This window comes from Lolium rigidum, chromosome 7 (assembly GCF_022539505.1).
Source record: "Lolium rigidum isolate FL_2022 chromosome 7, APGP_CSIRO_Lrig_0.1, whole genome shotgun sequence".
NCBI lineage: Eukaryota > Viridiplantae > Streptophyta > Magnoliopsida > Poales > Poaceae > Lolium > Lolium rigidum.
Genome location: NC_061514.1, coordinates 290,030,026 through 290,046,905, shown reverse-complemented (window position 1 = coordinate 290,046,905; position 16,880 = coordinate 290,030,026). Strand labels below are relative to the sequence as shown.

The 16,880-nt window shown below is 43.1% G+C and overlaps 1 protein-coding gene, 1 long non-coding RNA gene and 1 pseudogene across 2 annotated transcripts; 1 reads left to right on the top strand and 2 right to left on the bottom strand.

Moving 5' to 3' along the window:
• Positions 1 to 1,853: 1,853 nt before the first annotated feature.
• On the top strand, positions 1,854 to 2,617 carry LOC124674118 (protein LURP-one-related 11-like). The gene is made up of 2 exons (XM_047210152.1): positions 1,854 to 2,096; positions 2,237 to 2,617. Exons 1-2 carry the CDS (start codon positions 1,854 to 1,856, stop codon positions 2,615 to 2,617), a joined length of 624 nt encoding a protein of 207 aa, XP_047066108.1.
• Positions 2,618 to 4,344: 1,727 nt separating this feature from the next.
• On the bottom strand, positions 4,345 to 12,941 carry LOC124670369 (annotated as a pseudogene).
• Positions 12,942 to 13,641: 700 nt separating this feature from the next.
• Positions 13,642 to 15,042, bottom strand: LOC124670370. The gene is made up of 3 exons (XR_006992513.1): positions 14,954 to 15,042; positions 14,708 to 14,844; positions 13,642 to 13,752 (listed from the first exon to the last, which is right to left on the bottom strand). It is a non-coding gene; the product is annotated as an uncharacterized LOC124670370 (long non-coding RNA).
• Positions 15,043 to 16,880: the final 1,838 nt, after the last annotated feature.

The window sequence follows — 16,880 nt, the reverse complement described above, 5'->3', positions numbered from 1 at the left end:
GTGATGGAGGTGGCGGCATAGAAGATGTCCATGTCGTCTTTGGTACAAGGGTTTGCGGCACCCCTCCAAATCTTGGTGTTGTCGGTCCACTCAAGCCAAGGCCAACGTAGCCGAAGGGCCGTGGCAAACTTATCCAAGTGAATGACTCCAAGGCCCCCTAGTTTTCTTGGGCGACAAACCGTTTCCCAATTAACTTTGCATTTAGCACCGGTAGTGGTGGTAGAGGCCGACCAAAGGAAGGCCCGCTCCATCTTGTTGATGAACTTAAGCGTGGCCGGCGGCACGACGAGGGGAGTAAGGTAGTAGGTGGCTTGTGAAGATATGACCGAACGGACAAGAGCGGTGCGTCCCGCCGTAGTGACAAGATTGCCATTCCAAGAGGGAATTTTCCCGGCGCATTTGTCTTCAAGAGGTTGGAAGTCCACCCGCTTGAGTTGCCTCACTGATAGCGGCAGCCCAAGGTACTTCAAGGGAAAATTGGACCGCAAGGCCGGAATGCCATGAAGAATGTCATCAAGATTTGTCCCACCACAACGGATAGGAACGACGGTGCTCTTATTGAAGTTTGTACGGAGACCGGTGACATCTCCAAAGCTCTCAACGGATAGGGGCCACAAAAATTGCCGCGTCGTCCGCATAAAGAGAGGTGCGAAGAATGGAGCCCCGACCCCTAAGCTTGTGAAGCAAACCGAGAGTGGTGGCTCGGTCAAGAATGTGAGTGAGCGGGTCAATGGCGAGCACAAAAAGAAGCGGGGAGAGAGGGTCAAATTATAGAATTTGGATGGCCAAATTATATGCCTTGCCTCCTATGTCAGAAACTTCGACTCATATCATTGTCCATTATCACTACAAAATTAGTAGGGTATATATGGTCCATGATTGAGACTTTGGTGAGGATCACGAATCTCAACCAAAACTGGTTGGTTGGCGGTGGGGCGATTTCTGTGGATGACTGGTAGCTTCGTGGGAAACATAAATCTTCAAAGCAAGGCTTTAAATCCTTACTCTTGTTGGTAACGTATTGAAATTAAGCATCGAAGGAGAAAACATCGATCGAAGGAGAAAGGAGCAACATTCATGGTTCCTAGTCTCGGTGACATGATATATCTTTTTATTTAACAGAAGTGACATGATATACCTAGGCACTAGTAAAAGTATATTACGCCCTTGCATCCTTATTGTCATACCATTTGAACATGTGAATCATGGAGGCATCGTCATGTAGAAGAATGCAAGCCAGGTATTTAGCAGGTGGCTGAAGGCTAAACGCCTAAACCCCCATCTAAAAAACCCTTTCGTTCTCCAAATTTGACACGCTAATCCCTGAAAGTTTATGGCACTAACGTCACATGCATGTCCTTGCTCTGGGCACCGCCCCTAATTTTCTTTATAGGTAACTAATGGCGACACTCTTCTAACCTCAGCATCGCACATGACCCCATATTTAGATATGTTAATAGCATTGTCACTTTCTCCGCCCATCATCCTCATATAACAAACTGCAGGGAGCTCACGAACTTGAACATGCATTGACTACCACCTAATTGCCGCCCCAACTTGATAAGCATGGCATAATTGTGCCTGATTAACTACTAGTAGTAGCCCCCAAAAGAGCATCATCCCGATTTGTCCACCTCCGTTCCATATAGTTTAGACGAAGAAGCAACCACGTCAGCCTGCACTTTGTACTTTTTGTACTTCGCACTTTTCTTCTCCATCCTCTCTCTCTATATTAGCACACGCCACCAAGCCCTAGCTTAACCAGATCACGCAATTATACATCCATAGCCCATTTACAGAGAGCAGGCATAGTAGTGTGGAGACAGCTATAGCTAGAAGTTGATTCAGATCAGATGGCGAGGGTTCACTCTTCACCGTTGGTATGCTCGTCGTCGCCGGCGGCCGTGTGCAGGAGCGAGAAGAGGAAGGTGTTCACCCTGTGGCTGAAGTCGCTGGTCCTCAACGGGCGGGGCTGCACCGTGTACGACTCCGACGGCCTAATCGTCTACCGCGTCGACAACTACGACTCCAGGTGCAGAGACAACATCTGCCTCATGGACCTCCGCGGCAACATCGTCGTGAACATACTCAAAAAGGTGCGTGGCCCAGCGCTAAATGCATCTCTCTTCCATTATTAGTAATCTTAAGAAAATGAAGCTAAAAGTTTCTGTAGGCTCATGTTTAATTTCTTTTGTTCATGCAAACTGATCATGGCGTAATTTGATCGTGGGTGCAGAAGCTCGCGTTCGGCAAGTGGGAAGGGTTCAAGTGGAGCGGCCGGAAGCAGGACCAGAGGGCGTGGTTCAAGGTGGCGCGGCCGTGCTTCCAACGGAGCCGCCGCCCGTCGTCGTCGCCGTGCGAGTTCGAGAGCGACGCCGGCCGCGCCATGCGGTACAGGATCGATGACGACGGCGGGTGCCGCGCCGGGAAGCGGGCGTGCTGCAGGATCGTCGACGCCGGCACCGGGCTGGTGGTCGCGGAGGTGAAGAGGAAGGTGACGGCGGGCGGGGTGGCGCTGGGGGAGGACGTGCTCGCCCTGGTGGTGGAGCCCGACGTGGACCACTCGCTCATCATGGGGCTGGTGCTCGTCTACGGCCTAATGAATCACACCATGTGAAGACAGAAAAGAAAAACTTTCTTCGTGCGAGTTATCGTAACTGCACGAGTCCGTAGTGTGTAGCTACGCATAACAGATGGCACATGGTTTAAGATTAATTTTGATGCCACGGTGGAAAGGTTCACCACTTAGGCCAGCAAAGGAGGTTTAACAAACATGATCAATTAACCTAACTTTTGTAAAACGTCATGCTTACACCCAGGGATAGGGCCAGAAAAATTATTTGGAGGGGGGCAATAGTACACAAGATTACTTGGAGGGGGTTGCACAGGTAATATTTACAAATTTTAGGGACCAATGCACATGTATTTTAGGTGCTCTTTCAGAAAAATTTTGCAGCATAGGGGGGCCATGGCCCTAGCTGGCACCCTCTAGCTCCGTCCCTGCTTACACCTTACCCTTATAAGTACCTCTAAGTGACTGATAGACTGGTCCGGCGAGATTGTCTCGCTACCGATGGAAGCGTCGCCTCCTACTTAAAAATAGGCTTTATAAGACACGAAAGCATCAAAATTGAGTATGATGTCACTTGACTGTAGATGTCATCGTCCTCATAACCATCCAACCAGGTTAACTTTATTTACGCGTAGTTCAATGGTAGGATCGTTCTCCACGGTTTCAAAATTCTAAATCATAAAAGAGATGGGAGAACTGGAGCAACATGGCGAGAGGAACCCTCAAGAACGAGTTGTTTGGATCTCTGATAGTAGGGCTGTTTGATAATGGTGGATTTTCTACCATGCGGAACACAGTGGATCCTAGAGTTTGTGGTAGAAACTCTCTTCACGCCAATAGCATACCTTATCTTTATAGAAGAGAGCAAGAGACTGATAGCCAAATCACTAGCAATCGGACACAGTAAACACCACACACACTACTCCTAACAACACTAGCCTACTCTCGCAGTATCTGTGCTCTCTCCAACTCTCGCCGATTCCCAAAGCTTAAGCTCCTCAAAGATCTTGCTTACTAGCTGATCAATAAAGCACTGTTGGTTCAAGTTGGCAAAAACACGCGCATTTCGCTGTTTCCACAGCAACCAAGCCAAAGTGAGACCGTACCTCGTTTTATCAGCATTCAACACTCTTCGCCTCGTTTCTGACCACCAAAGTTAAGGGATGCTGTCAGTCTGAGGCAATGGTAACTGTAAACCTGCCGCTCTGAGACATTTAAACCACATTTCTCCCGCGAGCATTGCATCAGAATGTGTACATTGTCATCATCCTGAAGACATGTGAAGGGTCAGAAGCATCTTGCGTGCCTGTGCCTCCGATCGTAAGCCCAGAGCCTGTAACGCAAAGCCAACCAGCAAAAGAGTTCATGGTACAAACGCATTTCCCGTAACAGCAGCATGAGAACGTCGCTGACCTGTTCAGGGTGGGCTGCCAATTTGCTTTTCGTCAAGTCGCCATGCAGTACAGCTCAAAAAAAAAAGTCGCCATGCAGTAGAAATAAAGTACTAGTAGTTTTGCAGCAGATTCAGATTCAATACTCCTAACAGTGGCAGAAATTAAAAAGTGGGAACTCCCTATCTCCCAACCTATATAACGCGCAAACCAAATGAGAACAAAAAGATGCACACGGCCCTGGACACGAATATAAAACATCCATGTGTTGATTAAATGAGTTTGCACCGACTCTGACTGCAATCACAAAATTAACCGAACTGTTCTGATGCTGAGGTTAAGGCTACATACAGGTTTGACACTCAAGGTATGGATGGGGAGAAGGATGGGACCAATCGGCCCTACATTATTTTGTTGGAACTTCCATTTGGCATCAATAAAGATTGAAACTAATAAACTCGACAATTGCCTATCAACCAAAGACGACAAGAGCTATTTGTTGTCTATCTTGGTCGCTTCATGCTAATACTTCTGTTGTATGTACACAGGCTACTCATAACCTACATGAAGTAGCTTAGAGGTGTCTTCTTCCTAGATCCGCCTTCGCCATAGAGATCGTTCCACTGAATAAGCTCATTCATATTTGTTGAATCGGATGATATACTTGCACATACCTACACACGAGGCAAGTTATGTTAGCATCACAAGTTTATGAACTCAGAGATAAAGAAAACATCAAATGATAATGTTTGCCCGAATATATATTCATGTGCCCTAAAAGAAGAAAGTGTGTTTATCTAATGCTAACCCATAACAAATCAATACTGGTATTTCGTTACTCTCATATCTTGAAACTAAGCCCTCAGAAACTGTAGTCAGCAGTTGCTATATACACTTGAAGATGGACCAGTTTCAGAGGCAATATGGCATGAAATCTATTCATTTAATAAAGTCTGGTTTGCATACAGTTTATTTTTCTCCCTTCTTTTCCTTGTTTGGACAGGGTAAGAAATAGATTAAACAGCAGCAATATTACCTGCTCATGCGCATGCTTAAAATCACTCAAATTTAGGGAACGGACATCACTGCTAGAATACTTAGGAGGCAAGGGTTTATTTTCTGCTTCTGCTAAGGATCTCTCCTGCAAGTAGACACAAAATGATAAATCAGTGACTTGACACAGAGCACATACAGAATTAGTACAAGAAATAAAGCATTGAAACTAACCTTCTTCTCTTTTTCAAGGATTTCCCTTATGGGACGATGTGCAGCAGTAACACACAGATTCTAGGGGAAAAATAAAGTTGTCAACAAAAAGAATATGAAAAGGCATCTGTTAAAAGGACATAAAATAGGAAACAAACACCTCAACATAAACATAAAATACCTTCAGATCACTGCCTGAATACCCCTCAGTCAAGTTGGCCAGTGCCTCCAGATCTACATCATCTGCCAACTCTTCTTTGGATAGTATTACGCTAAGAATCTTTTTCCTATTGGTTGCATCTGGTAAATTCACCATCAATCTGAACAATAGTTTCCGACGAGTTATTGACTTGTCGGCAATGCCAGTGCCACCATTTGCATTTATTTGTGGAAATATAGACCTTCAAGATGTATAACCCTTACCTCCTTGGGAGCCTCCTAATAACAGCCTCATCAAGATCAAATGGCCTATTTGTCGCAGCAAGTACTAATACACGTTCTTTAGCTTTTGTTCTCAGACCATCCCAGTTCACCATAAATTCATTTTTCATCTTACGCATAGCTTCATGTTCCCCAGGGTTCTCACGTCTACCCAGCATGCCATCAACCTACAAACAGGGACAGGGGGGCTCCAAGGTAAGCCAAACTATTGTTATGCTAGCTTGTTGAATCATAATCATATCATCAGCAACGATGGAGAATTTTAACTGACCTCATCCACAAAAATGACACTAGGTGCAATTTTGCTTGCAAGTGAGAACACAGCTTTCACATATTTTTCTCCCTCGCCAAACCACTGTTACAGTTACACGTAAGAAAATATTGTACTACAAAGAGAGCAATCTGGATGAGTATCTGTTATGGGAAAACCTTAGAGGCAATGCTTGACATTGATATGTTGATGAAGTTAGCACCAGCCTCTGTTGCAACAGCTTTAGCAAGCATGGTCTTCCCCGTACCAGGTGGACCAAAAAGTAATATTCCTTTGCATGGCTGGTGCAAAATAAACAATCAGAACAACATTTGAACACAAAGGAAAAAATGACTGAGAAAATAATATGATCCAGCAGTAATATTCCTTTACATTCAGTTTGAAGGTATTCTTGTTGATTTTTCAATTAAATTTGTATTAACTAGAAACTACAAGGAATAACTGCTGCACGCACACGAAGCCAATTATATACAAAAAAACTCACAAACGTATAATACATAAAAGTCAAAATAAAATAATAATGTTAGAAAGCTCAAAATAATTGTGATAATGGACAAAGAACATGTATGGGCAACAGGCAAAAGAGAGGGAGAGATCTTACTTCAAAAGGAAAATGGCAAAATAAAGAGACATTGTTACAGGTGGAAACAGATGACTCAGAGAAGGAACATGTAGAGAGTATTTCAACAAATAGTAAGCAAACTTTTGAAGCTCTGAGAATGTCTCTTACCTTCATAAGTTGTCCCTTGGAGAACAACTCTGGCCTTTGTAATGGAAGCATCACTAATTCCTTCAAAGTGTCCTTGACATTCTCTAGCGCTCCAATGTCGTCAAAGGTAACACCTATCTCATTTGGAGGGATAACATCACTAAGAAGCCTTTTTCAAATTCATTCTCCGTGGCAACATCCTAAGAATGACAAAGGATGTATGTAAGTCACATGCACCATTAACATGATAAGGGCCAGAGCCCAAATAATATTTCATTACCAATACTTTACTCCTGGCTTAGTATCAATCTTAAAGGTCAAGCCCAAGCTCAGCCTGACTCACCTTGAGTGATTTCTTTGTGTTCTTTTTCTTATGGTCATTTTGCATGCTTTCCAACAAATCAACCCCATGCTGAAGGCTGAAATATAACAATTGCAGTAAAATAAACATCACAAACCAAAGAACTTTTTAGCACAACAGTGTGAAGTGTACAAGGTTTTAGAAGAAACCTTTCACCAGAAAGAGCAACAATCGCATCCTTTCCAGGAGTTGGAACAGTACAATTCATAACTTCATGACTCAAAGTGTAACCAACTATTTTATCAACACCTGGAAACAAACATAGTAGACATATGATGCTACATGGAGTTATACAGGAAAGAAACAACATGTAGGATTGTACTCACATTCGTTTGTAAGAGTTCGATCTTTAACACATAGTGTTGTCTCTACATCAGCACATTCCAGACCATGGCGAGTTAGAAACTGCATCCGATTGCAAGAAGATATTAGTGAAATACGAGCCATTAATTAATATATAGTACTCCCTCCGATCCATAATAAGTGTCGGGGTTTTGTTCAAATTAGCTCAAATTTGAACTAAACCCCCAACACTTATTATGGACCGGAGGGAGTACATTATAGATAACTAAAATCACTTACAGATTGAACTTTTGAAATGTTAGCCTTTGCCTTCAGAATTTCGACATCACGATCTAATAGTTGTTTCCACCGTGATAATTCCAAGTCATCCTGTAGCATGTATTCAGAGTTAAACACATGGAGAGGACACTGCAATATAGATATCATTCTTGATTAAACAAAACGACAAACCTGCGGTGGCTGTATTGTCACTTTACTAGGGAAAACCTTAGTGACATGCTTCGCAGTCTTCACTGCTTCTTTGTTTTTATCATTCACTCGGCCAAAGCCATCCTGCATTGACATACATCAGACTGCAATAACAAAATGTGCAGTGTAATCAAAGCAGTGCATTTAAGACAGAAGCCATAGTTTAATTGATAAAAAGGTCCAGTAAGAAAAATAATACAGGATGCAGTGTAATAAGAAATACAGATATATATCAGAAATATATTTTTCAGTATCATAAGCTGACAATGTGGTGTAGTACTACAGTAAAATATGAATATAAGTGGGCAGAATCAGCCATCTTCTGTGTCTACATCTCATTATCAAGTTTGTTTCTTCCCCTGGTAATTCCTACAAAATCTCCTAATTTACTGTGTAGCAACCAGATGGCCAAGATCTGAATATAAATGATTATAGTAGTGCAACAAGGTACTTTCAGCAAAATCAGAAAGGGCACCTGGAGCGCAAGGTCAAGTATGGCTGCTTGGCTGTACTGGAACTTAAGGAAAGGAGACCCACTGTTCAGCTGTATATATATAAACAACTTGTTTGTTAGCTAAATGGAAATGAATGTATACTTCATAGTTATGGATTGGGGTATAGATTATTATATTTCTAGTAAGTACCTTGTCTTTCCGAGTGTCTGCCTGGGTCTGAGACCCAATAATAAAAACACCCTCTGGAAAACTTTCAAGCTTACTCTTTAGACCATGATACGAGTAACTGTTCCCACACACTTTTTCAACGTCCTTCAGAAATAGGATAAGAGGACCATGCTCGCGTTCTTCACAAACAAACTGTATCAAAATCCAAGTAAGTAATAGGGACAAAGTAAAAAATACTGAGAAAGTAAGGGTGGGAAGTACGTACCTCAAATATTACATCAAATGGATGTTTAGCTCTCTCTTCCCATCCTGGACCATCAAGGCACAAATAATCGACTGGAAATACAGATAAACATAAATAAGTGGTCAAGAAAACTAACAATATATGGCAAATATCACAGTTTATGATCTAGCTATAAATTATTAAGTAGATAGAAGCAGCAGGTGGAAGAAACTCGCCTGAACAGAAGAAACCGTGATCAACCTCACAACTGCCCCCAAGATCAATGCCGCCAGCAATCGGTTGGTCGAATCTGACTCCAACTTTTGAGGATGCATTTTCCTCAAAAGAAAGTCGCACTTCACCCTGTGAACCATAATCGGGAGCTCTGCAGATTGCATGATTTATCGCAAATCATTAGTAGATGAACGTGAAATATGCAAATGGCAACGTCGAGAGATGTCGTTTGAAAACAAAGGGAAGGAATGCTAACATAAAATACGTAATAGGTAATAATTCAGAAAAGCCATATACTACTGCGACCACTAGTCCAACACACATCATCACAGGTTAGACCAATAAGAAGAAACTCAAACCAGTGTGGTTCTTTTGTTCCATATAAAAGAGTTCGGGATGGTTTTTCATGATTATTTCATCAGCAAGCCCGTTTGGAATCCTGCATCCAAACAGGGCTAAATCACTTCTCTTTAGCAACTTATGTTCATTGTATGTTTCAAAATAGTTTTTGAAGATATGCACGATACAAATAATTTTTCGTCTGTAGACTCTCCTACTAAGAACTGCTTATACCATGAAAGGTACTCGTTTTTTTTCGAGAAAAGGCAAAGGACTTTGCGTTTCATTTCATTGAAAAGATAGTTTGGTTTACATCCTCCTAGGAGGCAGATTACAGGTTTGGAGGTTTAAAACATCAGTGCACATCCCAAGTGGGTGGCAGAATTACCCTTAACCCTGGCACCTGCCCGAGCCCAAAGTCTGATTTCTTCCTTGATGTTATGTGTCAGGACTTGTATGGAGGCTGGGCTCCCTCAAAGACGCAAGCGTTTCTGTGCTTCCAGGTCATCCAAGGGATGAGTAGGGTGGCAGAAGCTAGGCCTTTGCGAAGCGGCGTGGGCCTTTGCGAAAGGTACTCAGAGTAATCGATATAATAATAAATTAAAAACATCTAGAACATTCACATGTATCTCACCCTATCAATGGAATGAATGGGTGCAAATTAAAAAATCCAATATTAAGGCATGGGTCACACCTTGGTCCTTCAAGGATCTTTGTTGATTGCGAAGAACCAATGTATCTCACTCTATCACCTGACAAAACATCAGAAACATTTTACTGCTATATAAGGTGGTTCCATTACCATAATGAAATGTTATGAAAACAAATACTGGAGTCCTTTTGCATGTTATAATATACCAAGGAAAAATATAATGCCACCATACCCAATTTGACAGTTACAACATCTAGACTTAAACTAAAGACAAAAGCCCAAAAAATAGTGATGGTAAGAATTCAGTGTCCATACAGAAGCTGTGACCATCTTACCTTTTTGTACACCACTGATTCCTTTGACTTCGATGACTGTCCCTGAAAAGATGAAATATATTCAAGTTCCAAATCATTGAATTTAAGAAATAACAAAGAAAAGTGAGGCAAGATGACCACCCCATCCCCGGCCCGGCCCACTTAGTGTTATCTGGCTGTTGTTTATTCATAGATATACAGTTACATTTAGAAAGTAGTTAATAAAATTTCTGCTTCATGCCTTCATCCCTTTTGCACGCAATTCATATGTAGCCGCTGAAGCAAGAATACACTTACAGCGGTGGAGTAATTTACACCAGAACCAGATAGATCTAAATTACATATCAATTTTCATTAAACATGAGGTGCGCTAAAATCAAAATGAAAGATGAAACTGTGTCATGGGCCATGCCAGGGGCAAAAGGCCTGAGGGACATCATACCAACAACCTGGGACGTGCACTAACCCCCCCCCCCTCTCTGTAAAATCAAGATTGTAACCTCTTAGGAGGCGTGTAACAAATTCTATCTTTTCAATGAAATGAAAATTTGTAACATGAGGTGTCAGCGTATAATTAACTAATGTTACCCCTTTTGTGTGGTCCACTCTTCCCTTTTGGGCTGAACTCCTACCTCTTTTCAATATATCAAGACAGAATTCTTTTTATTTTTCTCAAGAAAAATAAACAGTAGCAATACTGTGAATTTATTACAATCCTGCGGTATAGCTTATTTAAAAAATACTAACTCAAAGAAAAAAACATTTCAAGCTGTCAGATAATAACAGCGGCATTACATAGATAGTACTAGCATGATTGCAGAGAATGTTGAAGTAGAATAGCGCAGGCATATCTCTCATCTCACAAAAGGAAGACAAATGTGTCATCTCACAATCAGAACAGTATCTCTCTCAGATAGAATTAATTGTGCTTTCTTTAAGAAAAGCTGAGGTGGCTCTGTTCAATATAAGCATTGTAGCTATGGTTAAGAGGCTTACACCCAACAGCAACGATGAATCTACGACGAGCAGATTAGCATTGAAGTATTTGGTCAGAGACTTCACCAATGTTTCTTGGTATATCTCAGACCCTACAAAAAGGAAACTGTTTTAGTGAACACTCCAAGCATTTAGCGTTGAACAAAAATACAATATAACTAACAGCAATACCCGTAATTTCGTTGAGTAAAAATGATACCTGCTGGACCAGATAATAATACTCGTTGAGAAATGAAAGATATCTTTTTTGTCCACTGCATGGCATTCTTACAACACAAATTTACATGTGCCGGTGTCAGGAGAGAACTTTTGGTATTCTCACTGCAAGGATGAGAAGTTATTAAAGATAGTTCTTAACCCGAGGACCAATCAATCAACATGCAACAGGCCAATTAACTGGGAAAAAAGCAGGTTGTACTAGAGTTATCAGTACTCACGAGCTAAATGCACGTGTGTTGCTACAGACAAAATACATTGGACTATTAGATATCCAATAATCTGCTACTGATAAAATGATTTTACACTACTCAAAGACCCAGTGATCGTTCATGCGCTTGATATTATATGTTAGTGCTCCTTGCTTCTTAACTAATACTAACTATGGTAAATTTTATGCTAATTTAGGTGGCAAGCAGGACCACCAACTCAGCCATTTGCAGCAGATTTAATGGGTCATATCAGGAGGAGTAGAAGAGATCCACGCACCGCCGCCACCAATTGAAACATTTACAGGAGTAAAGATTAGTATATTCGATGGTCTTGCACTATAACTGATCATTCTGTCTACCATTATGTCACATCTTATACTACCTGAAAGACCATATGACTTTAAAAATGAGATTTTACAGATTTTTTTTGCAATTATTTTCCAAACTTTTTCAACAAGATATGAAGTCAAGGAATAGTATGTATCTTACTGGGACTCTGGGACTCTGGTGCCACTGGGAGTCATGCAGTCAGCAAGGAAAACAAATTTGCATCTCTAAATTAAGCTTCAAACTATTGCATACATCTCCAAATAAATAATGGCAAACGATATAACAAAAGAGCTGCTCTTTTCAAGAAGAGAGTTGTAGTCTATATACCTCAGGTAATATGGGAAACTATCAAATGACTCTGATATATCACTTGCGCTAACAATTGCATTCTTCAGATCTTCTTTTAATAGTTCATGTTGAGCAAATGGTACATTTTCTTCAGAAGAAAACTGGCCCTGCTCCTCCATTGTTTTACATAAACTGCTGACTATCTCTGTATCTAATGAACAAAAAAGAGCCATTCTTTTAGACTCGTTTTTCTCTTGATGCATAAGAAGAAATAAAAGGTACCCAGATTTGAGGAAAACAATAGAAAATCCTCTTATGTTTGCTATTCCGTCCATATCACAAATAGATAACATTTTGGACATTGACGTAGTCTTGAAGATTGACTTTCACCACTAACTTCTACTATAATATATACTGTATAAACCACAGAAAAAATATTACATTATGAGTATATTTTTCGGCACAAATCTAAACATATGATTTACACTTTCCAAATCTAACTATTTGAAACAATATTTATAGTAAAAATTTCAAACGTTTTGACTCAATACATGTCCAAATCGTTATCTATTTGTAATATGGAGGGAGTAGCATCTCCTGTTATCTTGAATGCTATAAATGCTATGAACTTAACATATCACAAGTTCGAATTATGGCCTTAGGGAAGAAATGAAGTTGTCTCACCATGAGGAACTAATGGAGGGCGGCCATTTCCAAAACTAAATGGCACTGATAACTTGGTCCTTTTACATGATAACTGATCCAGTGTGCCTCCGATAACTGGATACTGCCCTTGCGGAAACACACACGAAGATGACAAGGCCGATGTGCTTGATTTTTCTTCTGGAAGCTGCTGAAATATCTGCCAACATGTTAAGGAGCTTCCACATCTGAAATGCATACTTATCCAGACAAGGTGTTTAGTTGCATTGCTAACCCCACATTTGCAAAATTTTCACATGGAGTCCCAAGTTAGCTCTCCACTCTTCCATGTGGGCAATGTTAGCATGTCCTATTTTTTCCAGTGTAGTTCACTATATAGTCCTAAATAAATATATAACTAAATACAATGCATTGAGCAATAATTATACTTTGTAGAAAACACACATTCATCTTATACTCTCCAGGCAAAGACCTAACATAGCCAGCCTTAATTAATAAAGCAAAGTAGCAAAACATCCAGACATGCCGCTAGTCACCAATAGGAGCAATACAAAGGTATTAAGTAGTTAGTGACAAAAAAAAGGATACGTAAGCATGCCTCCCAAGCGAACTAAAAATAACTTCATCGCCTCCAGTCAAGGTAACCTTAGAAGGCCTGTCTAAGGCCTTCCCATTTACATGGACAGCTTTGGATACAAAGACTTCAAGGGCAGCTCCCTCTGGTAAACAGGTGAAAATTGATAGTCAAAACCTCAAAACAATTAGTTCACGAAGAACAGAGTATCAGTATAGTAAACAAAAAAAAAAAAGAATGCAGCCTTACCCTAACATGCTTCAGTTTGCAAACAAGTGCTCCAGGATATGAGTCGGTCAGTTTCAAATCATGTTTGCCACCGTGGCCAACAGTAAAATGGGTAGAATAAATAGGGATCGACGGATGCTGAACAGCACAAAGAAAATATAATCATGAGCAAAGACAATGATTGAAAATTAGCAGACTACATTACTAATACTACAGAACTAAGTGGAGAATCAGAAAAATGGTAAGGTAGACTCCCTGGTTACGAAAAAAGATGTCAACATCTTTTTCAAAAGAAAATTAACTGTGAAATGTTATTATTTAAAGTAACAGTGATATACAAAAGCAAGAAAAAAGTCATCCAATCTGGTTGTCACTCAGAATGATAAAGAAAGAGATTAGAGCGCACTGATATGGTCCAAATCAACTTCCATGAAATTTCAGAGTAAGGTAAGAGATGTCTCTACTTGAAACCACAAAAAAGAAGTGCTCAAGATTTTAGAAAATGAGATGATTACACAACAGTAGTAATGGCAACGATTAGCATCATAACATGATGTCTGCCTAGTACACTAAAACTAGAGCAGGCAAACAATAGCGAACATGTAGTTACAAATGCATAGACTGGATATACTGAAGATAAACAAATATCAGGATGATGATTTTAAAACTGTGAAATGCCATTACTAGTTTACTAGTGCAAGATCGCAGAACCCACATTCAAGAACCAGGATGCTTGCTGAACTCTGACACAAAGGCATTATACATGTCGTCGACCGGATAATGACAAGAACGAGATAATGTACAGAGCCAGCACAGTAGCTAAACGAGAATAACTGCTCTATGACACTAGTTTCAGCTCGGCGAGCACATGATGGTTCAGAGTTGCCAGGTAAAGAGTCTGTGCATGATACGAAATGGAACTCACAGTGAAGCTACGCGGTCAATTGTGCAGTTCAATAGGAGGCTACAGCAGTTGAATTGCCCCGTTGGTTCTATAACTTGGTTATAATTGCTATAATGCTGTCACCAAATAGAACTGTAGAAATGCTCCGACACATCAACGGCGTTGTCCCAAACAAACAACATTCATTACCTGAACAGATTGGGAAATCAGTCTTCCCCAGGCCAAAGTCCGTCCACTGGCTTTATGCTTCGTCTTCCACTGCGCCATCTCCTCCGCGGTCGCCTCCTCTGGGGAGAGGAGGCGCCTGGGCGTCCTCTTCTTCCTCGCTGGACCAGCAACAAAACAGGGCAATCAGAAAACCGGCCCAAACCCTAGCGCCCCCGCGTCCGAACCGTGAACCCCGCGGGTAAGTGAGAGAAGACGAGGGGCACGCACCTCCGGTGGAATTGGACACCGTGGACGACGCCGGGACGGGCCGCCGGGTCGGGTCCGAGGCGCCGTCTACTACAAGGCCCGGTGCCTTGGTCGCCTCCGCCGCCGCCGCGTCGGTGGAGGGTTGCGCCGCCAGCGCCTTCTCGCCCTGGGCCTGCCACCGGAGTAATTAGTCAGATCAATCGGTTGCCCGCGCGGGCGGAAGCGGGATAGGGAGAGACGGGGGCGGGCGGGCGTCGAGACCTTGGCTCGCTTGCTGGGGCGGGTCCGGGGCCGGGAATCGGGCTTCGCCTGCCCCTGCGGGGCAGGGGCAGGGGCGGGCGCGGGGACGGGCGACTTGGCGGCCGCGAGCGCGTCGTCCGCGGCGGGGGGCGGCGGCGTGGAGGCGTCCTCCGAGGAGGAGGAGGCGGGCGGCGGGCGCTTCCTGGCGGAGCTCCGCCGCGTGTCGACCATCGCGGGCGCCCGCGGCGGTCAGGGCGAGGAGGGGCGAATCGTAATTTGGCGACGGTGCGGGGCGTGTGACGAGACGAGACGAGACCACGGGGGCTGGGTGCTTTGGTTTCCGTTTACGGATCGCGAGGTTGGTGGTGGTGGGGAGGGGGGGCAGCTTATTTATACGGCGCGGGCGTGTGGGGCCCGCTGGGGGAGCTGGCGGCCGCGTCAACGGGAGATTATTTACCGACGTTTTCACGCAAGGAAGGAAACGGCCGGCTGATCGGCAGGAGCCGAGCCGCAGCCTTTTCACCGCTTCAGCTTCTTTTTTTTTTCTCCCTTGATTGATTCTGGAAGCTGCCGACTCGCGAGGGAGGCGGCCGTGAGGAGACGAGACGTGTGCGGTGTGCGCCGTCGAGCGGCGCGACGCTGAGCTGTGCTGTGCTGTCGCGGGGTGGATGCGTGCGGTGGCTGTGGCCTGTGGTGGAGGGTACGTGCGGTGTAGAAACGGGGGCGTTTAGCTTGCGTCGGAATGGGTTTAGGATTAGGAAGTGTTTTGTTGTTTCTTTGGCGGCGTCTCCTCGTGTGATCTCTGCCTCTCCGGGGAGGAACGGATGGTTTTGGTTGATTTGGGACCAGGGTGCTAGGGAGAAATGCTCTTAGGGTATCTCCAGCGCATTCGTTTTGGATCGTTTCGGTGGCCGCGCGGACAGCGCCCCCCGCGCCTGCTTGTCTATTTGGATCATACGTTGCGTCCAACGCAGCGGCCACACATTGCCCATTTGGTCTATTTTTTGGGAAATTGGGCATTTGGCCACACATACTTATCAATAATATCAAAAAATATAAAAATATATCTAATAAATATAGAATAACAAATAGTATAAAATAATATCAAATAAAATGTAGCATGGTGAAGAAAACGAAATGTGCCATGGTTTGAACAAATACAAAAACTACAAATTGAGATTATCAACTCATTTTTTGCGCTCTAGGATCTCCTTCTGCCTCTTCTCGAACCAAGCTCTCTTCGGCTCACTCATGGTGGTCAAGTCGGCGTTCATGATCAGGTTGTCCTCGGCTTGCCGTTTCAGCTCAACTTCCTTCTCCTTCCACTCCACCTCTTTGGCTCTTGCCATTGCTATGAGCTCAATTTCTTTCTCTTTGAGCTCAATTTCCCTAGCCCTCGTCTTCGCCTTCACCTCTTCAATCTCAAGGTTCCTCTTTTGGACATCGAAGAAGTTCTTCCTGTCCTCTTCCTTCTCCCGGCGCCTCCTCTCATCCCTATTGTCCTCTTTCTCAGCATACATCTCCTTCAAGGTGCCAAACAAATTGCATGGCCGAAGCATCACGCTTCATGTCGGTCATGGTTGACTTGTGGCCTCGTGGACGACTTGCACGAGAAGCGGAGCTACCGCAAGGCTGGCCATCATCAAGGTCAATGACCGTGGGATCTTTGGCGGTCTTGTTGCCACTCAAGGTCGCCATGTACCCCTCG

What these genes read in the sequence shown, in the direction of transcription:
- LOC124674118 (XM_047210152.1), top strand. Translation starts at nt 1,854, where the DNA reads ATGGCGAGGGTTCACTCTTCACCGTTGGTATGCTCGTCGTCGCCGGCG. An exon ending in TCGTGAACATACTCAAAAAG is followed by an intron (nt 2,097 to 2,236) that starts GTGCGTGGCCCA and finishes TCGTGGGTGCAG; the next exon opens with AAGCTCGCGTTCGGCAAGTG.